We start from the raw sequence: 24,179 nt of genomic DNA, 5'->3' as shown, positions 1-24,179 counted from the left end.
GTTTGGCATCTGCTCTGTTTAGTGACTTCAAAATCATGTTGGTGCTGAATAAGCAACTTTACAACCAGTCCTCGTGCTTGCAACCATGGCAGCATCCCCAAGTCACATGGTAGTTATCTGGACATTTCACAGCCAGCTTCTGACAAGTGAATCTGACTCTGAAATTGCATGTCTTGCTTAACAACTGCAAGTGGTTTGCTTGATGACTGCAATGGAAGCAAGGGCGTAAGTCTATCATAATCACATGACATCTTGCTTAATACCTTGGTGATGAAATTGCCAATCCCAGTTGTGGTCTTTAAGCAAGGACTACCTGTAAAGGATTTCATTAAGTAAAACCGAAGAGCCAGCGCTGTCCAAAGACATCTGCATGGTCATGTGGCTGGCATGACTAAACGCCAAAGGCGCACGAAACACTGTTACCATCCCACCAAAGGTGTTTCCTATTTTTTTACTTGCATTTTTACATGCTTTCAAACTGCTAGGTTGGCAGAAGCTGGGACAAGTAACAGGAGCTCACTCCGTTACGCGACACTAGGGATTTGAACTGCCAACCTTTCTGATCAACAAGCTATTTCCTGAAATAGATGTCATGGTCCCATTTCTATCAAGTCCAGTCTAAATCCGACATTCTTCTCAAGTTATGCCAGGAAAACTTTGGGGAACAATGAATGAAACCGGGTAACTTTCCCTGATTGTCTTCAAACATTCTTCAAAAAAATGGTTTTTGAACCTGTGAAGTACAACACCTAAGGGATCTGTCACTAGCAATAGTGAACACCTTTTTCCCAGCTCACCTGTAACTTGCTCACTGGGATTGAAGTGTTGAACGGATAGAGCGCTTTCCCTTGATTCTTGAATGATAATTAAAACTTCCAAAGCTGCTTTGTTGTTCCCCACACAGAGAATTTCATTTCTTCCTTAGTATTAGCTTGCACTATTATCTCTTTTGACAACCTTTTAAACTGGGATTGCTAACTTGAGCTTTGGTTGAACTAAGGCTCACCTTAGCCACAATCTGAATGGAAACTTTTCTGGGTCAGCATTTGATTCTTTGAAGGGCACTGAGGCTCTCTCTGTTCGTTGCCCTCTATGGAGGGCCAGCCGAAGTAGGCGGCATGAACCGTGTGTACCATTTCTGAATCAATATTTAATTTGCACTTCCCTGTCAATGATGCAGACATATATTGAAGTGAATTAAATTGGCTGGAAGTCAAGGCTGCTTTTCACTGTAACCTACGCAGTCCGAAGCTGATATTTTATCAGCCTTTTAGTATTTGTGCTACATTTCAAACCAGGTCACCTTAAACCAGCTTCCTCAACCTGTGGCAATCTAGATGGTTGGATCTGAACTCCCATCAAATCTCAGCCAGCTTTTTGGCAGAGGTGGCCGAGTGTGATGCGAGTTGAACCTCAGGACATTTGGAAGGTGCCAACCTGGGAAAAGCTGCACAATTAGTTGCATAATCATAGCAAATTTCATACATAAGAATTCTGTGTAAGACTATCTTTTCTTCTCCTTCCCTTTTCTCCTTTTTTGTTCAATGGCTTAGGGAAGGTCACCTTGATTCCAAGAACATTATGCACTTGTGCTAGCACTTTTCACGCGTTGTTACTGATGAGTAGGCTGTTGTTTTTGTTTCGTTGCGGGGGGAAAAAAGCAAACTTACTTCGCAATACCAAATATTCATGAGCAAATCTCTTCCCTCTCCACACCCCATTTATAATCCGAAAAGAAATCTGGAAGCCACTGAGATATTCTTGCCATCTGAATAATTTAAAATGTGTCAAGTTTCTTTTGCCGAAAGGACTTACTATTTAAATTAAAGAGCCAGATTCAGGGGAGCTGAATGGTTTTTTGGCGGTGTTGTTCTTTTTGTACAAATTACATTCTGGATGCATTTCCCTCTTACGCTTATGATATTTCTGGAATTCCAATCTATGGCATTTTTAAAAATATGTGTATGTACTTGCGCTTAAGGCGTCTCTTTTATACTACGCTGCTTGCCTTTTGCTGCAGCTCCTAAGATTTATTTTGCCCTTTCCTCCTTTCACTTTTTAGAGAACCAAGGCCAAGTTGTAGGGGTGATCTTTCATAGTATAGAAATGGGTTTGACACAGTATATAATGTTGTCAGTGACCTGGCTTTTCTCTTTGGCTAGCCTGTTGTTGATGCCTGAGTAGCATTGATGACAGCCTATATACTTAGCCAGAACTAGCTGCAGGATCTTCCACACTGCTCTTCACCTGTCTTTTTTCCTGACTGCATGGCCCTGGATTTTAACTAACTTTTACATACCAACTGTATGCAAAAGCATTTTGAATTCAGAGTATCTTGAGTTCTGAATGAGCTGGTCCAATCTTGGGTCCCTTCAAGATTGGACCAGCTCATTCAGAACTGTTTTAAGCTCTAAATGATCCTCAACTTGAAACATGGTTGATCTGAAATCAATATACTTCTGATATTTTGAACATCCTGTAACCATTTCATACCAACTAGGTCTTACACATTTACACAGAAATTTCCTACAGATTATATATCTTGTGGGTCTAAGCACAATTTTTAATTCTGTGTAATCAAAGTCTGGCTCAGCTGGTAATGACTACATGGCACTTAGACTTAGATACTGCTTCACAATGCTTTACAGCCCTCTCTAAGCAGTTTACAGAGTCAGCGTATTGCCCCCAACAATCTGGGTCCTTAGTTGACCGACCTTGGAAGGATGGAAGGCTGAGTCAACCTTGAGCCTGGTGACATTTGAACTGCCAAATTGCAGGCAGCCGATAGGCAGCAGAAGTAGCATACAGTTCTGCACTCTAACCACTGTGCTATCACGGCTCATGGGGAAGGGATTGTCATCTTGAACTATCTCCAGCAATTAGATTTTTAAGGGCAGTTTTGTAATCTACTTTGGCTCACTCACTATCAGTTGTGAATCGCTCCACGTTTTCTAAATCAGTTATTACAGTAGGTTCTTGTTAAGTGCTTTAAGGAACTATTATAACAAGATATTCTTTTAACTTAGCCAAAAGATCTGATATTTCTCTACATAATGCAAAGCTAGATACCTAGAGGTAAGGTAAAAGGTGTGTCTAACTTGCATACTTGCATTCAGTGTCAGAAAGCAGGTACAAAACGGCAGTTGTGATTTCATGCCACACTTTTGTCATTGTTGTGATTTGTTGTGAATCCCTGTAGTTTAATATGTTAAAATGCATTATATATTTGGATAGGGTCTAAACAAAAGCTTTGGTGAAGGTAATTATAGGAAGGTAAACCTCTTTCTCATATTCGCTATCCTGTCCATTACACATTTTTATATAATGTTAATTTTCATACTCTTTTTTAATTTCATTTCCATTTCTTGGTACAAGTATGTCTATTAATCTTTTCCAATCTAGGCTACACATTTTTGTTCCATATTTGTGGCAATAGAGCTGTTAGTACTTTTACTGATCTACTATTTGTCCAAGTTGCTTTCCTGTTTAATTCTAGATGTTTCTATATGTATTCCTTCTCTGCAGTGTTTCTGTTCTATTTTAAAAAAGATCTTCCTACAGTCTTTCCGTCTTTCTTCAGCTTTATTTGCCCCCATTAAGTCTCTTCCACAGTTACTTTTCACTACTTTCATCTAAAAATTGTCTTATTTTTCCTTTCTTGTTGTTTTATTTGTTAGCGTCCTTCATTAGTTTCCTCATGTTTTCTTCTTTGTGTCCATACTCAATCATCAATCCCTTCTTTGTTTTTTAAGATTTTCATATTCCTTTTTTTCTTTTTGGTGATCATGTTAACTTGTTTTAAAAACAACTTGGATATTTTTCCCTTTGAAATTTTCCACTTCCCTTCACGGATCTTGTCTCTTCAGTAGCTCTCTCTTTTTTCCACATAAATTAAGCACCCCGAATCTGTTCTCTACTTTGATTTTATATTCTGGAGAAGTACGCCCTGCAAGTCAAATCTTGCTGGTAGATTTACTTTTTTATTTTTGTTTTAATTTAACCTGTACATTTCTCTCTCTCCAGAATTATGCATGGCCTCAAACTTGTTAGCATTTCATAAGCAGACCATTACTCTAATTTGCATTTGACTTCCCATGTCTCTTTTTGGGCCAATTTTATATTCCAGTTGCCTATTGTATTGCAATATATTTTCTTGCATTTAACATCTCTTAAATGTTCATAGAATTTTTCAGTTCTTCTACAATGATATCTGCAGCAAGCAAGTATTCTTTCTAACATTGATGTTCATTGGCTGTTCGCCAATTCTAATGGATACTATCCCATTGGATTGTAAAGAGCATGGTGGCTCACATGGTTAGGATGCTGGTTTGACAAGCAGCAAGCCTGCGTTTGAGACCCAAGTTCTGCCACGGAGCAGCGTGAGCTCTCATCCTTTGCTCCAGCTGCTAATAGGGACATGAAAGGAGGCCGCAACTGGGCATGTCGTGGGCAATGGTGACATCACCGGCTAATCCCTTCCACCCAGAAACACCTTGGTGCTTCTGACACGAGTGCAATGCAATTGGCTTGTAACCAAGCACATATTCAGCTATTATGGCTTTTCAGATGTTATTTTCCCAAAGGTGCTTTGGAGTTCAGAAGAGTTCAAACATTAGCAATTGTCTATAAAGCAGCTGGGTCTTTTCCTGGGATTGCATGGCTGCCTGCCATAGCTGTTCTGAAATGCCAGGAAAAGATGCATCTGCTTCAAAAGATTGCAGACACTTTGCAACTTGTACTCTCTGAAATCAACTCAGAATTACTCATACAGTCAAATTAGTAACGCCCTTTGGAACATCATTCTTTTGGCAGTGGCCTTAATGCTTTGCACAACCACCTGATTTAAAAGGCTTCCACTTCTCCGAGTTTCCCTTACTTCTAAAACATCCACTGCGCTTTGCATCAGCTATTACAATTTATCTTTGCTTCGGTCTTTTTTACATCCCCTGTTCTCTGTCCTTTTGAGATGTAAAAACTCCTCTGGCATAATCACTACTGGTAGCTATTAAAGTTGGCAATATCGCCTCCAAACCTACTTGTGAAAAATTCAGCATTCTTCTCTGGTAATTAGAGAAGTCCTTTCAGCTTTCGTCACCTACTTGTGTAGATATTTCAGCCATGCCCATAGTGGATATTTCTTTGTCTGCAACCTTAGTTATTTCTGGGTTCCAAATAGCATCCAAAAGTAAATCAGAGTCTGAGGCAAAGGATTCTTCAAAGTTCCAATTTATTAAGAGAGCCACGTTGGTCATCTGGGAAACCCCAAATCTGAAAGCTTCCCAGTTTTCCCCACCCAGTTGAAAGTTCAAGATCCTGCCCCAACATCCCCAAGTCCATCACATGGTCCAATCTTCCACTGCCACGCTGGCACCTTCCACCCATCCAGTTCCGGCCAGGTGCAGAGACAAAGGATGACCTTGGCTTTCTAGAAATAATTTTGTTATAGCTACATATCACCCAACTCTGTATAATCCCCCCTCCTATTTTCCCACAATAGAAACTGCATAGTAGAATAATAGAAAGCCTGGCAGGCCTGAAGTCCAAAAAAGAAAAGATGGCTTGTAGGCCTGACAGTTATATGAGTTGCAGTTGCCTTCTTCTAGATTTGGTTTTGAAGTTTCTGGTGTATTGGTTTCTTTCATCCCTGCAAAGACCTCTTCTCCTCTCCCTTCTTGAACTATACTTCACTTCGGTCCTCTCCTTTTTACCTTATTGTCAGTGATGACCTCAGGTTTAAATCTACCTTGCTCTCAAGAAGCTGCTGGAGCTACTGAGCGCTCCCACCATATAAAGTCCTGATCTTCTGGGAGAGCACACGCCCTTCTAAAGTGTCTTGAGCTACTAACACTCTTTAAAGTGAGAGAACATTTAATGGTATGTTAATCAACTAGCAAAGTTAGCACTTGAGGTTGAGAAATTATACATTTGATCAGTGGAGTTTTAAAAAGCATTCTTTTCAGGTCCTAGCAAGAGGGGAAGGAATGTTTGGGCATCGAAACCTGGTATCGATCCCTCCCTCTTTCTGAATCCAAATCTTTGGATTTTTTTTTTAAAGGCCTGCTATTTGAAACAAGAGGAACACAAGATGGTGTCAGGGTTAGGGTTAGGGTTCCCCCACTTTCCCACTTTGCATTTTCCCACAGTAGAAAGTGTGGCAGGCCTGAAATCCAAAAAGAAAATATGACTTCCAGGCCTGACAGATGGATGAGTTCCTGTTTATCTGGACGGGACCTTAATGACTGCTTTGCTTATTTTTTTTTGTTTGTTTATTACTTCTCCCCTCAAAAAGATGCTATAGGGCTGTGATGGCAAACCTATGGCCCGCGTGCCAGAGGTAGCACACAGAGCTCTCTCTGAGGGCACGGGTGCCATCACCAGCTGCTCTTCCGGGTTCCGGTGCGCGCATGCTGTCATCTTTCCTATTACCTATCTCCTTTTCTACTTATGACTATAACTTTGTTGCTTGTATCTTTACGTTTTATATCGTTTTATTTAGTTTCCTAGTATGATTTGTGTTGATTCTATCACTAAGTGTTGTATCTTATGATTTATGATGAATGTATTTTTATGATGATTATGATCATGATTTATCACTTATAGCTTTTATGCACCAAAGACAAATTCCTTGTGTGTCCAACCACTCTTGGCCAATAAAGAATATTCTATTCTATTTCTTTTCTATTCTATTCTGCCATTTGTTTATTATTCATTTATTTTAGGAACTGCCCATCTCCTTCACAAAGAAACACACAGAGGCAGTGTGGAAGTAAAATGTAAAAGTGTGTGTGTGTGTGTGTGTGTGTATGTATGTATGTATGTATGTGTGTGTGTGTGTATGTATGTAGGTATATGTGTGTGTGTGTGTGTGTGTGTGTGTGTGTGTATATATATATATATAGATATAGATATAGATATAGATATAGATTTTTATTAGATTTTTACAACTCCTGGTAAGCCCCAATTATGGGAGGAAGCTAACTGCTTCCATCATCTGTCCTTCGGCTCGTCACAAGAGTCCATCACGACAGAAACCCAATATTTTTACTGTTGCCTTTGTTATATTTGTGGTTTTTTTTTATTTGTGCTGATAAATCTAGTCTCCCTTTATTTATTTATCAGCACAAATAAAATTAAAAACACACACACACACACACACACACACACACACACACACACACACACACACACACACACACACACATACATACATACATATATATATATATATATATATATATATATATATATATATATATATATATAATTTTATTAGGAGGCCAAGAGAGTTATAATTCCAAGTTAGAAGGTGAGGGAGGGGGAGTTTTCAAGGCTCCTGCATGAACCCCAAGCAAGGCAGCAGATCCAGTTCTTCAGGCATTTCTGAAAGGTTGGGAGAGTGAGGAATCACTTCACTTTAGGGTGTTTGGGTAGGATGTGCCAAAGGCTGAAGGCAACGGCACAGAAGGTCCTCTTCCTGGATCCTGCCAGTCAAAATCCTTTAATTTCAGCGTCCTTCCCTTTCTGACCAGTGGGCCGGGCTGAGGTAATGAGGCAAGGATGATTATGGAGTTGATCACCTCAGTGAAGACTGATTGTGCTAGTAAAACGTAGAAGGGCACTTTTTGCGAAGGAGGAGTTAACAAAGCTGGCAATACAGCAGCTGTAATAAAATGATTGGATTTATGTAGCCAAATGTTGCTTCCAATTTTTCTGTGTGTATGGTCCTAAAACTAGAAGCAGAGGGAAAAGTTTCCATGCCTCTACCAGAAAAAAAGGACATATAAAATCATTAACTTTAAAATTAGTTTATATAGAAACACACCTTTCTTCTCCATTTGAAGTTCTGAAATCCTTCTCTTACTGGGGCTGTGTATTAATGTGTGTTTTCTAGATTACTTCATCGTCTTCTTGATTTTCTGTTCAAGTTTTTACCTGTTATTATTTGACATGTTTAAAAAGCATCTCTCCAGACAGCTGTCCCTGTGACAAATGGCTGGCAAAAGAAGAGCTAGTAAACTTTATAGGATTTCATTCTTTAGAGCGCTTCTAAAATACGAAAGAAAAAGGTTGGCTAGATAATTTGAATTTATTTTCCACCAGCCATAATATGCAATTTTTTTTTCTCTGCTGTAAAAATAAAGTATGTTTCTCATTGTAACTTTATTGCAGAGGTTTTATTACAGCTACAGCAGCTGAAAAGTAATTAAGTTTAGCAGTTGGAAATGGACTTTTCGCCAGATATGAAAGAAATTCAACAATTTCTCACATTTAACTCATTGAAAGGAGTGGGGTGGGGGACAGGACAGGGAGAGAGCCTCTACTAAATATTTTAAGTTTCCTCAACAAAATGTATCTTGAGTTTGATCTATAACAGTGTTTTTAAAACCTGGGAACTTTAAGATGTGTGGGCTTCAGCTCCCAGAATTCCCCAACCAGTTTTGAGCTAAAAAGTTGAAGTTCCAATGTTAAAGTTGCCAAGTCAAGATCATGTGACGTATTACCACTATACAAAACCATAGTAAGACCACATCTGGAGTACTGCATCCAGTTTTGGTTCCCACGTTATAAAAAAGATGTTGAGACTTTGGAAAAAGTACAGAAAAGAGCAACTAAGGTGATTAAGGGCCTAGAGACTAAAACACATGAAGAACGGTTGGAAGAATTGGGTATAGCTGGTCTAGGGAAAAGAAGGACTGGGGGAGGTGGGGACATGATAGGAGGGTTCCAATATTTCCAAGAAGAGGGGGTCAATCCATTTTCCAAAGCAGCAGAAGGCAAAACCAGAAACAACGGATGGAAACTACTCAAGGAGAGAAGCAGTTAGATACCTAAGGGGAAACTTCCGAACAGGGAGAAAAATTAACAAGTAGAATGGTTTGCTTTCAGAAGTTGTGAGTGCCCCACCACTGGAGTCTTTTAAGAAGAGACTGGACAACCATTTGTCTGAAATGGTATAGGGTCTTCTGCTTGAAGGCTTGAAGACCTCAAAGGTGTCTTCCAACTCTGTTATTCTGTAGCTTTGAAAAGCACTGATCTATAATATGAAATGGGCTTTAGAAAGGTTTAGTACAGCCCTGTTAACTTAATATAGACATGAAATACATTGCAGTATTTGTAGGTATTGAACTATGTCAAGAGTTCCTCAAAGAAACGAAACAACACAAAGCAAAATCCATTGAGCACTATCTAGTTTAAAAGTCACAGCATGGTATGGCATTCCTGTTGCAGTCTGGAGAGAACCCCATGGGGCAGTTGAGAAGGAAAGCCACACAGTGTGTAGCACTAAAATCTAAAGAGCTGAACCCCAGGAAAAACATTCATCCGATAAAATATGCCTGAGTAGGCATGGCTCCTATCTTTAACTGCAAATTCAGATTGAGCTTGCTAACCTAGGAGGCAAAATGCTATGCAGCCGAACCAAATTGAACATTATTACTTTGGGACTGAATGTAAAATGGATTTGGGTGGAGGGGAAAATGAGTATTACATTCTTTATGCAGAGAGATCTAAGTGACATCACACTGTGAGACCGAAATTGCAAATGCCTCAGTTCTCAGTCATAGAGAAAGCACAGACTAAGCTATAATTTTTGGCCTTGGCAAAAATCAAACTGCTTCAATACCACATTTGACAGAACTTTGTAGTAACTTAATTCATCTCTACGCCAGTCATTAATACAACCTATTTGAACAATGCTTAGCGGAGGCAGTCCGGTTTTGTGGCGTTAAACAGATGGTTTTAAATTGGGAAAAGAAGGGGCTGCCTTCAGTTTTTCTAAGCTTTGTCTTCACTTACTATGGTTTTCATTTCCTTTGTTCCTTAAATATTGAGGGTAAAATTCAAGCCCTTGTGGCCTGAGATGAAGTGCTGCTCAACTCTGGGTTTTAATTTCTGAGTAGATATGGCAAACCTACTTAGAGTAATAAATAAATAAATATCAATGCATGCTAGGTTCAGATAAATTAGTCACCATCTTTTAAAACGACAGGCAAATATGGGTAAAAGTTGTCTTTGTTACTAAAATCCCTGCTGAGCAGAATGGTGCCTTAGACTTCTATTTCTAGTTCCAAGGAGTTATTGGTAGATCTTTCAAACCTAATAGAATTCTGCTTGATTATTCATTTTCATGCAACAGGATTAGTCTCAGCTGGAAATCAAGTTTATATTGGCAAAGTTATCTGCAGAGCTGGTAGGGCTCTCTCCCCCCCCCCCCCCCATGGCTCCATCTACCAGTTGTTAATCCTTCCAAGATGTAAGCGTCATTCTACTGTAAAGTAGAATCTTCCAGTGAGTTTCTCCTTCAAAGAGGCAATCGTGGGTATTGCAAAGCTTTGCTCCCATGTTTAAAACCAGTTCCTGCAGTAGGGATCATTCTGTAATCCCCCTGTACATTCTCTGCGTGGTTTAAGAACCCTGGAAAATGAAGGGCTGAACTTTTGCATGGACCCTTCACGGGTAAATAAAGAACTTCCCAGGTACTTACCATGTTTCCCCAATAATAAGGCAGGGTCTTATTTTCTTTTGACCCCCGAAATAAGTATTTGGCCTTATTTTGAGGGAGGTCTTTTTATTTTTGAGGTGCAGGAGGCAGTGAGCCTGGCCTCCTCATGGTTGCTGCTGTGTTGCAATATTATCAGGGAAGGCTTATTTTAGCGCATGCGCTCAAAAGCCCAATTGGGCTTATTATCCGGGGAGGTTTTATTTTTGGGAAAACAAGGTATTTATTCCACAATATCGAAAGGTGCCTGCTAGGGGCTAAATCAGTGTGTGGAATTTGTTGCTTTCCAGATACTACTGAATGTCAGTTTTTAGCATGCATGGCTAGCAGCGAGGCAACCTAGTTAAATCAGTAGGATTTGAATGGCAAAGGGTTTCTGTCTCTGACATAAATATAGTCTTATAATATCCTTTTTCTTTTTCTTTTTTTTTTCCTTTTCCTCTTTTCTACTCTTTTCTGCCATTGTTGACTCCTGGCAATTGCCTGGACTAATCCCTACAGTTTTCTTGGCAAGGCTGCAGAAGTGGTTTGTCACTGCCTACTTCCTGGGGTTAAGAGAACACGACTACTAGGTCATCCAAGGTCACCCAGCTGGCTTCATCTCTTAAGGCAGGACTAGAACTCACAGTCTCCTGGTTTCTTAACCACAATCCCAAACTGCCTCTCTTATCATCTTCATATTGCCTCTTTACTACCTGATCATAGCCCGTGTTTTCCTTATTTTCAGTGCTCTTATTCCTGTAGCCCCTGTATTGACATAAGCTTGCTAATGGAGAAATATCTTTTTAAGAAAGGAGATATGTGCTGTTTTATTCCAAATAGGCATAGAAGTTGCAGCCTACAGTTGGGAAATCAAGATAGGCCAAATGATGCTCTTCTTTGACTGCCTCTTAACTCATTCTCTTTCCAGACAATGGCTATCGGCTATTAATCTTGAGCTTTCTACCTTGATTTGGCACTGAGCAATAGACTTTTTTTTTTTTTTGCTGTCCTGCATACTGCCATTGCCTCAATTAAAATTCACAGTGTGTAGCCCAAACAAGCCGCGCTGTTGACAATTTATTCCCCCACCCCGCCCCCAATCTCTTTTCACAGAAACTGAAACAGAAGAATCAACAGCTGAAGCAAATCATGGATCAATTGCGGAATCTCATTTGGGACATAAATGCCATGTTGGCAATGAGGAACTGAATACGCTTTCTTTCTACCACATTGTGATATTTGATATTATTTGTTAACAGAAGAGTAACTTTTTAAAGAAGACCACGGGTATTTGATGGTACTGTAAATAATAATGTATATATTTGTTATATTTCAGTTATGCATATTTAAGCCTTGAAATTCAATGTAAGTTTTCATTTTCAGATCCAGGATGGACAACTTTTATTTCTGAGGTTTGGGCAATAGTTTCTTTTATATGAAAACAGTATAAAGGTTTTTTCATGAAGAAATCCAAAGAATACTTTGTCCTAGAGCAGTGTTGGCAATCCTTTTTGGCACTGAGTGCCAAAATGGGAGCACGCGCACAGGGGAGCACCAGAAACCGGAAGAGCAGCTTCCCAGCATGCATGTGAAAAAGCAGTTCCCCAGTGCATGTGCGCGCTGGGAAGCTGAGCTTCCAGTTTCCTGCAAGCGCATTCACTCCAGTCACCTGGTCTTCCGGTTTCTGTTATGCACGCACATGCGAAGGCCAGCTAGCCGGCGCACATGTGCACACTGGAAACCTCAGCTGGCACAAATGCACGTGCGAAAGCTCAGCTTCCCGGCGCTCCCATGGAGACCAGTTAGCCGGAGCATATGTGTGCCCTGGAACCCAGAAGAGCAACGAGCGATGGCTGGCGTGTCCAGAGAAATGGCACTGTGTGCCTTTTCTGGCAGCCGTGTCATAGGTTCTCCATCATGGTCCTAGAAAATGCATGCTTGTTCTCAACAAGAAGTGAGCTGGAACAAATAATATAATTCTGATTTCATCTTCGTACACTGCCTGGAATGTACCAATCTGCACGACCAACTTACTGCTGATGACTGGAAGCCCAGCACTCAAACAGGAAAGAGGAAATTGTCAAGGAAAACTTTAGCAGGCTGGAGAATGTTTTGTTTTTAGTAATGGTGGATATGATTTGAATTTTCTTTTCTTTTTTTAAACAAAAATAGATTTGTTTTTCTAAATTTAAAAAAATATCCAGTGCTGTTGCCTCCTTTGTTTGAACGTGAGAGCACAATTTACTTGAAGACTTCAGATTTGTAGAGGCCAGCCATGTTGCATCACAAATGGGATCCTGACAGGACAGCAGAAGCTACCCCTCCTCGTTTCCCCCAGATGTTCAGAAATGTTTCAAAACAAATTGCTAGCCTCCATTGACCCACCACCTTAACATCGTAAAAATGATTTTTTTTGTTAATAGATGACATCCTGCCTGTATTGTATTAATAAATGTATTAATAAATACATTCAAGATTGCCTTCTTAATCGGATGCCTTTTAAAGTGCCTAATACTATTTTGATAGGACTTCTTGGAAATGGAATGTTTTTGATATATTTTTAAATGCATTAAGCCCTTTTCACCTAAGGGGAAAAATATTGCTATATATCTTTTACTGTGATTCTGTTGGTTTTTTCTTCTTCTTTTTGGTCCTTTCTGAGATGGTAATAACTTACTTTCAGGAGTTTAAACCAGCTAGAACAGGGGTGTCAAACTCGAGGCCCGGGGGCTGGATTTGAACCGCAGGGTGCTTAAATCTGACCCGAGGGGCCACCCTGGAAACAGCAAAGGACCAGCCTGCAGTGCCTCTGCCAGTGAAAACGGAGCTCGGAAGGGCTGCATGGAGCCCTGCTGAGCTCCGTTTTTGCTGGCAGAAGGTTGCAGGTGGACGTCACAGCCGAAAATGGAGCTCGGGAGCCCGTTTTCATTGGCAGAGCACTTGGGCCACCACAGATGCCCCCAACACGAATGACATTGTGCCCCTCCCTCCCCAAGGTCAAACATAACCCTGATGCGTCCCTCAATGAAAATGAGTTGGACATCCCTGAGCTAGAATGCTTCCTTTTTAAGTATGGTTAGATCAGAAGCTGTTGAGTCTGCCGAAACCTTCTTCTGGCTGGTGAGATATAGAGATTGAAAAATAGTTGGACAGTACAAGTGTGGAATGAAGACCATCTTGCAGTTGTCCCATGTTACCCAACCCCAAGTTTATTGATTTACGGAATGTAGGAATTCCAGTCGGGTGTCATCCATTTGTTGGAGCTTCATGGAGATGTGTTCTGCATGTGTTGGGGTCCAATCACTGCCATCCCTAAGTAGCTCTCAAGGATGGTGGAAAATATAGTCCCGTCCCCTTCGGATGCACCAAGTTGAAGCAAACGAGAAAGCCAGCCATTGTTTAGCAGGCACTGTGATTTGTATTGATGTTTTCACAGCCTAAGAAGGCAAACAGTTAATTTGCCAAGACAAACCTTTTTATCTTCTTTGTGGGGGTGAAAACTGGCAGCTGATATATTTCTTGAGTTGTTTAAAAAAAAAAGATGGTGTGATCAGGGAAAAAATCCCCTCTATTTGCAACTAAAGTATATACAAATCAAGCTGTCTCGATGCTATGCCTGGAAGTGCTGTGGGAATTTGCAAACAAACCCTCTGACAACTAATTTTATGGAATCAGAAACAGCTAAGGAAGTAATGAAACAGCAGACAAAAATAAATGATTCTTTTAAAATTGCCATTAGGTAACTTGCTATTTAAACCAACAATTATTTACTCAGAACTAAGCCTCCCTGACTCCGGTGGGATTGCACCTAGAGAAGGTGTGCTGGATTGGGACGCCTTTCATATTTATTCACTCTAATAGGATGTAGAAAGAAAGAATCACCCAGGGCAGAACTCAAAATGTTAATAAAGCAGTAGCTCCATTGCACTCAATTGCAAGGTTTTGGATTTATAGCCGCATAACTGGGAGCAGATTTTGACTTCATTTGTTTATTCATAAGACACAGATCTTACTAGACAAAGAGCTATGCATTTCCACCTAGTCATTTTATGTTTCAAATGCTAACGGGATAAGCTTGCACAAAGAGCATAATATATCTGGAACAAGTGCACCCATTTATTTGTTTGTTTCATTTATACTCTTCCTTTCCCTCTGGGAGCTCCACGCAACGTGTTGTTGTGGTCCTCTAGCGGAGCTGGCAGCAGATTCAGACAGTGAGGAGATTGGGGAGGAACATGGCCCAGTCCTGGAGTCTGGGGAAGGCTCTGAAGAGGGCTCTGTGTTGGAGGCAGAGAGGGGGCCAGGGTCATCTGACAGTTATCAACTGCCTTCTGAGTCAGACATCAGTGAGGCAGACGAACAGCTGGAGCCTGTTCCCAATGTGCTCATGTGTAGAGTAGCCAGCCGAAGGGAACCGCTAAAGAAAAGGTTGATGAGAGTAAGTCCACAGGTGGATGAAGAATGGCCCCTCCCAGAGGAAATAAAACAGGAGCAAAAGGGAAGTGGAGTTTGCAGGGTTCTCCAAGCCAGATAAGGTCTGTGACTATAAATCCTCCCTTGAAAGACTTTGCTGAGTGTGAATGAACAGAATTCACAGTAAAGTAATAAAAAGGGGGTTTTGCCGGGACCAAGAGTTTGCTTCACTCTCTTGGGAAGCCTCGGTCAGAACATCTGTATTCATTTTCTCGTAGTTTTCCCTATGACACCAATTCTGTGAGTTCTGCTAGCCAAGACTGAGTGACTAGTTCATTTCACCCAGGGAACTTTCATAGCCCAAAGTGGATTTGATTCTGGTTTCTTTCAGACTATGTACAACACCTCCATCCCTATCTCACGCTGACTCTCAACACCCCTTCCTATACACCAAAAGAGTTCATTACTGCAGAATTGTAGGCCTTGTGATTTGAATCAATGCAATGATTACGAATAATGAAATGTTTCATTGGGATGTGAAATCAAGATTTTTATAGCTCTGTGAGCTTGATTGTTTGCTTTCCGAGGTATCATTGCCCATCTAGGTAACTTCATCAGCACTTACGATGTTGCCTACCTTGTTTCCCTGAAAATAAGACCTCCCCGGATAATAAGCCCAATTGGGCTTTTGAGCGCATGCGCTAAAATAAGCCCTCCCTGAAAACATTGCAACAGCAGCAGCCGTGAAGTGACCACGCTCACCGCCTCCTTCATCTCAAAAATGATAAGACCTCTGCAAAAATAAGGCCAAGTGCTTATTTCGGGGATCAAAAGAAAGTAAGGTCCTGTTTTATTTTGGGGGAAACACGGTAGTCTGGTAAATGACCTGTCTATAAGTAAACACCCAAGCTCAGAGAGCACCAAGGACTCCACAATTCAACCCCGAGCAACAGATCATCTCTTCTATTTTTGTAGTTTGCTGATAGGGCTTAATGAATTCAGCGTTTCACTACTTTGCCTTGAAAAGTCTGGCCTCAAACATTTTTTTCAGCCTGCTTCTACTCAACAAATCAAACTAAAGATATAAGTGTCTGTATTTTGTATTAATTTTACCTATGGATACCTAAAAACAATACTCTGAATCAGTTGTAAACAACTGCAAAAGAATGGATCATTTATGCACCCATGACCTGTATTAAATCCGTCTTTTATGCCAAATGTGCAATAATGAAACCTGAGGAATGCCTCTTTAGTTATTAAACTCCGTGAGTCTTGCTTTCAGGTAAGTCTTATAAGTCTACATCCTTAAGCTGTGGTTTCGTACTAAGATGAGAGGTGTGCTATGGTCAGAATGCCCCAGCTGGAAACACCTGGCTTTAGATTTCCACTGACCCTTAATGTGCACTGATCCATTGGATCAATCACTGCCTCACAAAAATGGAATGGATTGCTTTGAAGTTGCTTGCTTGAAGGGCAAAATCTAAATGGAATAAAGAGAGCTAGAGCCAGTTATTCTGGTTTTTGAGAGGTGGCTTTTAAGAGATTCCATCATAATAGCAGAGAATTGCCCTCATGCTGTGGTGAGAAGTTAGGTTACTTTCTATAGGAGGAATGTTCAACCTTGGCAATTTTTGAGACTTGTGGACTTCAACTCCCAGAATTCCCAGGCCAGCCATGAGAAATTCTGTAAGTGGGGGTTCACAAGTCTTTAAAATGTTGCCAAGGTTGGACGCCTCCATTCTATAGGTTCCACCACAAAACCGCGGACGACAAAATCGCGGTCGACGAAAGCGCGCATTTGACGTCAGCACAGCGCGACGAAAACATCGTGCTATGATCGAAAAATGTAAAAATAAAGCGAAAACCTTACCCTAACCCCCCCAAACCTAACCCTAAACCTAACCGTTAACCTAACGCTAACCCTTAACCTAACGCTAAACGTAACCCTAACACTCTAAACCTAACCCTAAACCTAAACCTAAACCTAACCCTTACATTTATGTGAATCGGCTTGCTTTAATTTTATTTTTATTTCAATTTTTAATTTTTTTCGTCGCGCTGTGATGACGTCAAATGCGCGCTTTCGTCGATCGCGCTTTTGTGGACCGCACTTTTGACGGGTCACGCATTCTATAGAGAGGCTTTAGTTGCATTCCCATGGAAAGGTTAGTGTGTTGGCAACCATCTGCATGTAATGCGGCTAATGGAATGTTGACTTACTGTATGTTTCTCCCTGGACATTTTTCTCCAGAAACTTTTTCCGCTTAATGTATGAGGTATGAGCTGTGGTGGTGCAGTGGTAGAGTGCAGTACTGCAGGCTACTTCTGCTGATCACCGGCTGCCAGCAGTTTGGCAGATCGAATATTCCCAGGCTCAAGGTTGACTCGGCCTTCCATCCTTCCAAGGTGGGTAAAATGAGGGGCAATAGGCTGACTCTGTAAACCACGTAGAGAGAGCTGTAAAGCAGTATATAAGTCTTAAGTGCTACTGCTAGTTTTGTTGCAATAGGGATACAACATCTCACTGATAGCACTAGCCTCTATTCCTCTTCATAGAACTTGAAACCTGTGGAAATTCCTCTTGATTGGTTCTAAGCCCTTTTGGTTGCTGCCATCAAATCAATCTCCCATAAGCCTTCCAGACAGTGGCAGTCTGCTTTAAGAAGAATATAATTTCTGAAGACAATTACTCACACCGCCAAGCTACTTATGCACTAGCAGCTGCAACTGATGCTGCAGAGTTTCATACTCATGTTGAACTAGCCAATGCAGGCCATTGACTTCTTCAGAACTAACAGAGAACTATCCTCAAAACCCAAATGTAGCAAATGAATCTTATTTCCAAACTCAGAATATTAGAGATCACAAATGGGATATAGGGCAGTAATAGCTAACCTTTTTGTCATGTGCCAAAAGCCATAATGCAATGGGCACACGCCCCCCGCACATGCACGCATGACCCCCTGTACATGCATGTGTGACACCCCCATGCTCCCTCACCCCATGCATATGCATCCCCCGTCACCCATTTTTGACTTCCAGGTTGGTGCAGGAGGTCTTCCAGGCTCAAAACTGGGCGCGGGGGGGGGGGTGGCGCACCCCACACCCCATTTTGGGCCTAAAAGGTACAAATGGGTGCTGTGCGCAGTCCGAAAATGCAGTGTGTGTGCCCACACATACAACCCACCCTCTCCCCCCCCCAAACATTTGCAGCACAGAACTGCAGACTAGGTGGCTGGTGGGAGACACGTGTACATGCGCGGTGGAGCTGGGCTGGGGCGACAGGTGGTGTGCCCGCAGAAAGGGCAGTAGGACCTTGGAGGTCTTCTAGTCCAACCCCCTGCCTAAGCAGGAAACCCTATACCATTTCAGACAGATGGCTATCCAATGTCTTCTTAAAGACTTCCAGTTTTGGGGCATTCACAACTTCTGGAGGCAAGCTGCTCCACTGACTTTCTTGTCTAGGCTTTGTTTCCACCATGGCCAATTAACTGCTTATGGAAAGCCCAAGAGCAGGATCTGACAGAAAGCTCTTGTTCCCTAGCAACTGGTTATCAAGAGGCTTTCCCTCTTTGATGCTGGACGTAACATATAGCCATTTTGAGAAGCAGTTATTGAAAGTTTTTTCCCCCTTCTGCTGCTTCGCACAGAGCCGCTTCATGATTTTCCACGGAATGGCCCAGTTTTCTACAATTTTAGACTAGTTAGATCTGAAACTCACATGAAGCTCCCTTCTGTACCTTGAGCTATATCTAGAAAAGGATAGGGGGGACGGGGACCAAGAGGAATCATGTAATTCAGAAGCTACAGAGCAGAGTAGGATCAGAAATGTTCCTAGATCTGAAAAGGTTGGAAATGACTGTCTATACCAGGGATGTCAAACTCAAGGGCTGGGGGCCGGATCCGGCCTGCGGGGTGCTTAGAACTGGCCCACAGGGTTGCCCTGGAAACAGTGAAGGACCAGCCCGCAGTGCATCTGCCATCAAAAATGGAGCTCAGAAGGGCCATGTGCCGCTGTCCTGAGCTCTGTTTTCAGCTACGACGGCCTCCTGCTACCCTCTGCCAGCGAAAACCAAGCTTGGGAGGGCCGCGAGCACTCGGGTCACCACAAGAGCCCCTGACACGAGTGATGTTGAGTTGGTCAAGCCCACCATGGCCATGTCCTCCCCCTCAAGGTCAAACATAACCCTGATGCGGCCTTCAATGAAATCGAGTTTGACACCCCTGGTCTATTCTGTTGAAAAGGAAGAGATGAAAATTCAAAATAATTAACAGCACTTCCAGAGGATTTTGCAATGCACATCATTGTCTAGTCAGATCTACAAAGTTATTACAAGACTTACAAGGTACAAATTAGCTCCTGTGCTGGTCACTAGGATGCTGTCGGAACCATTCAGTTTAATTTTAAAGCCTAAAATAGATTTTGCTGCTTGTCTCTTAGCCTATTAACACCACTGTCATCGCAACAAAGCTGTCCATCTCTCTCTATGTCCTGATGCATTTCTTCCGCAGAAATGGATGTTCTCTCTTGATGCATCTAGATTTAGATGCTCCAGTCCCTTTGGACTAGAGAGCGGGAAGGTGACAGGCTCAACTGATGACAATTTCAAAAAGCAATGTTGTCTTTTCCTCCAGCGGATCTGCTTTTTTGTTGTATCACACGAACTCCCCACGTACTGGGTTAATGGGATATGACAGAAATGACAGAAAGCATGTTAGGAATTATTAGGAAAAAAAGAGCCTAGCCCTGTACTTCTTCATTTTTTTAATCTTTGTGCGCCTCTATCTCTTTTCCCATATATATAAATATAAAAATATAAAAATAATATAAAAATATAAAAATAATATAAAAATATAAAAATAATATAAAAATATAAAAATAAAAATATAAAAATATAAAACATAAAACATAAAACATAAAATAATAATATAAAATATAAAATAATATAAAATATAAAATAATAAAATATAAAATTATAAAATATAAAAATATAAAATAGTATAAAATAATATAAAATAATATAAATAATATAAAAAAATAATATAAAAGAATATAAAAAGAATATAAAAATAATATAAAAATAATATAAAATATAAAAATTAGATATGACCTAGTTCGGTCTAGATATTTAAGAGGATCCTGGTGCCATATACATCACTTATCGGCACCCCTTCATGCCCTGACACAACCCTATATGATTTGCTAGGCTGAAAAGATACCTACCTGCCCTGATGGATACCTACCTGCCACAGGTGGCATGCAGAGCCCTCCCTATGGGCACACAAGCCATTGGCCAGCTCAGTTCCACATCGCATTGCAGGCGTGCCTCCCACCAGTCAACTGATTTTCTGGTTTCTGCCACGCATGCAAGAGGCATGTGCATGTGTGGGTGAGGTTGCGCACACATGTGCAGGGTGCGGCGCACACCCCACACCCCTTTGTTGGTCCCAGGAGGCTTCAGGGAGGCCTGCTAGGCCCAAATGGGGCATGGGGTGTGTGGCGCGCTTCCCACGCCCCGTTTTTGGTCCCAGGAGGCTTCAGAAAGGCCTGCTAGGCCCAAAACTAGGCACATGTGGGGCTGCACCCACCCCCACCACCCGTGATCCATTTTTAGTTCCAAAATGGATTTAGGGAGGATTTAGGGAGGTCTGCTAGGTCCAAAACGGGGTGAGAGGGTCACCCAGGCATGCGCAGGGGGGCACACAGATGTCACATGCACATTGCATTATGGGTTTGGGCACATGCACTGTTGCACATGCGCGCATGCTTTTGGCATGCGAGGACAAAAAGATTAGCCATCAGTGCCTACATGGCTTTCTTGTCTGATCTTCCTTCAATGCCCTGGTTGGACTTTACACTCCTTGTAAATGTTTGAGGGAAAAAATACTGCCAAGGAGAGGAGGTTCTCCCCAGAAGCCAAAAATAACAAGAGCCTCAGTGAGAACGATGGCACAACTTTACCTTTTGTTGACACACCTGGGGTGCTTGGGGCTTTGCCTTGAAAATCCAGAGTCTGCATTGCCAGTTTGTCTACAAAGCCTTCATTCACTTGATGTGTCTTCATTCTACTCTGTCAGGAACTTGGAGGAAAAAAATAGAAATGAAAGCAATGGATAATATGACCTGGATAGGCAGTCTGAGCACAGCCTCAGCTGGATGCTTCTCTGTTTAGCATTTTGCAAGCCATGCTACGATGAGATTTTACAAACACACGTTTCAGAACTGAAACGATTCTGGTTGGCTTCAGACTTTGGACCATGTGGATGCCCAGCAGGAGAGCACAAGCTGCCCAGTTCATCATAGAAATCAAAGAAGGCTTTTGACTTGAAAACAATGGCCATGTGAACAGAATTCTTTGTTTAGAGGGGCATTGGACTTTTGACCCTTAGCTTAAGAATTCATACCTAGGCTGAATACTCTGAAGGGTCCTTCATGTCTTGGCTAGATAATTATTTGACCTAGCTTAAGTTGGTAACGATGGGGGAAACTCTACTGCTGAACCCATTGACTCAGCTACTGAATGCCACGTCCAGCAACAAAACAAGATTTTGCCAGTAATTGATACAAAAGTTAAGGGACTGATATCTTCACCTCTGATTCTTTCAGTACAAGATATTCTGGGTGGATTCTTTCCAAATATATATCCTGACCATGCCCATTTAAATTGTAAAGGAAAGGGATGTTATTCATTTCAACATTAATAAACTTATCTAAGATTCTTCCAAGAAACTCATATAAAGTCTCTATATGTGAAGTATTGGAGCATGGAGTTCACATCCACTTAACTAATCCTAAGCTATTGTTTGCTGAATAACATGTTTATTCATAATTCATACATCATGATATAACTAGGGGTGACATCCAGCAGGTTCTGACAGGTTCTGGAGAACTGGTAGTGGAAATTTTGAGTAGTTCAGAGAACTGGCAAATGCCACCTCTGCCTGGCCCCAAAGTGAGGTGGGAATGGAGACTTTGCAGTATCCTTCCTCTGCCATGCCATCATGCCACGGCCGCCACGCCATACCCACAGAACTGGTAGTAAAAAAAAAAATGAATTTCATCCCTGGATATAACCATTAGTATAAACTTGAACTATACCTAGAAATTGTCAGAGTTTGTTGCAAAAATCAAATCCAGAAAGCACACACACAGAGAGATAACTGATTCAGCAGGATTCATTAACTTCTTTGCATACATAATAAAACATGAATAAATGTACAATACCAACAGCAGATTCTTCCAATGTGGTAGAGAGTTACAAGCAAAACACAGGCAAAGGAGAGATTGGTTTCCAGTTTCAATTCAGAGAGCTGATTAGATTAGTTCTCTTGCACAGACTCAGATCTACATAGGTAAGCCATGCCCAGGCTCCAAGCCGTCTGACATGGCTCTCAGTCACCAAATAGTTCCCATTGGCTGACCCAGTTGCCATGCCTATACATGCTCTATTCCAGCCAGTCCCCAATGGCTGACCTGTTGCTATGTTCTATTACAGTTCATCAATATTCTGACAGAAATGAGTTCGTTAATATGCTAAAACAAAAAGTTTTATACTTTTTGGTCTATACTCCATCAGTATAGGGAACCTACTCAATAATTTAATTTTAAGCTCACTATTCCACTTCTTCGCAATCTTATAGAGTGTTTTGAATTTTTCTAGAAGGCTAAGATACATTTGGGGGGGAAATGTCTTCTTTTTGTTCCCTGCATTTAATAAATTTAATTGCAAAATCCAATTGGGATTGTCTTTGCAAGCCATTGCAATGCGGTCCAATAATATATAGCAGATCCTACAAGGATTGCTATAAATCAAAGGGCTTCAAGCTGATCTCGAACCTTATCCTTTATACTTTTCTTCTAACCACATCAGGGATTAGAAAGCTTGTTAAAAGGCTCCCCCTCCCTAAGAAATAAAGGTATAAAAGAAGCATCTCTTCCTGTGTTAGATTGTCTTTCCACTGTCTCTCCCAAAATAAACTCAAATTGTTGTTGAAATCCAGAGAGCTCACTCATTCCACCATATTTAAAGAGCTGCCGCTAGATTTAGAAGGGAGTATTTATTTTATTGGGCTATTCAGAATTTGGGATTGTCAGAATCAAGAAATATAGTCTATTGATCTATTAGATCCAATAAGTCCTATGGATGATAAAAGGCCCCAGAAGAAAGAGATATGAATCAGAGTTTTCAGCTTGGATGGTTTCAAAATTTACCAGAAATATTTGTAATCCTGTTGAGCCATTGCTAACTGTGAAAAGTGTTTTTGCAAAGCATACACTTGTATGGATACATTTAAAATAGGAAGAATGAAATTGTTGGAAATGAGGAACTCAAAGTAATGTACACAGGTGTTTACGGAAAGTGATAGTGAAGTTGTGAAATGTTTATGTGGTTCAGTGGTGGGTTCTTACCAGTTCAGATTAATTTCGGCCAAACTGGTAGTGGTTTCGCTGGAACCAACAATGACCAGGGCCTGCCACGCCCCCGAACCGATTCTCCTTTGGCGGCGCCATCTTGTTTTTCAGTTATGTGCATGCGCAGAACAATTTTCATTGCACAAATTTATTTAGTTTCATTTTTTAACGTTCTGCGCATGCACAGACCTATTTAAGTGCAAATGCACATATGCGCAGAGCGTGCAAATTGCACGTGCACCGAATCAGCAGTAATGCTGGCAGCCACCGCCCCTGATGTGGTTAGAAAAAAAGTATATAAAGGATAGGGTTCAAGATCAGCTTGAAGCCCTTTGGTTTACAGCAGTCCTTGTAGGATCTGCTATATATCATTGGACCCCATTGCAATGGCTTGTTAATGCAACTGTATTACTGCTATTATATCTTTTATATCTGTTCATTTCTAACGTTCCAAATTATTAGAAACGATAAACCGCTGATCGGAAAGTAAGAATTATTGCTTGTGTTGTTGTCTTTGTTTCCTATTGGAATATTTTTAGGGCAGGATGTACATAAATCAAAGATCTCACTCAACATGGAACTATCACAATGCTTGCAGAACTCCTGTTATTCATGGCTGTCATGACTTCAGGTTGACTCTGGGTGATCTGAAGCAGCTTCTCATTGGCAGGACGTGCATGCTGCATGTCTCTCTTTGATTTGATAAACCCCTCACTGGGCTGTTGGAACTGCTTTGTGCAACATGAGGCAGACTTTCTGCCTTTCTCCACAACGGTCCTTTATCTATTCCATTAAAGGAAACGGTTTCTCTTGTTCCGCCTTCCCAAATGTCAGTGCAATGTGGGATTGTCAGTGCTGTCAGTCACATGCCAT

At 41.2% G+C, this 24,179-nt stretch overlaps 1 protein-coding gene across 5 annotated transcripts in view; it reads left to right on the top strand.

Moving 5' to 3' along the window:
- Positions 1-24,179, top strand: part of MED30 (mediator complex subunit 30) — a 61,968-nt gene that overhangs the window by 14,643 nt on the left and 23,146 nt on the right. For 4 of the 5 annotated variants that reach the window (XM_087706756.1, XM_087706755.1, XM_087706753.1 and 1 more), the window contains exon 5: positions 11,594-12,635. The exons of the other annotated variant lie outside the window; for it this stretch is intronic. In XM_087706756.1, coding sequence (XP_087562882.1) covers positions 11,594-11,689 — 96 coding nt within the window. In that variant the 3' untranslated portion in view covers positions 11,690-12,635. Of the gene's footprint in view, positions 1-11,593; positions 12,636-24,179 lie in introns of those variants that run through there. 5 annotated transcript variants of the gene reach the window in all.

The sequence above is a fragment of the Thamnophis sirtalis genome, unplaced genomic scaffold (genome assembly GCF_051295495.1).
Source record: "Thamnophis sirtalis isolate CommonGarterSnake01/CBP01778 unplaced genomic scaffold, rThaSir2_p1.2 scaffold_2, whole genome shotgun sequence".
Taxonomy (NCBI): domain Eukaryota; kingdom Metazoa; phylum Chordata; class Lepidosauria; order Squamata; family Natricidae; genus Thamnophis; species Thamnophis sirtalis.
The sequence above is the reverse complement of the archived record's forward strand: the minus strand, read 5'-3'. Positions and strand labels throughout refer to the sequence as shown.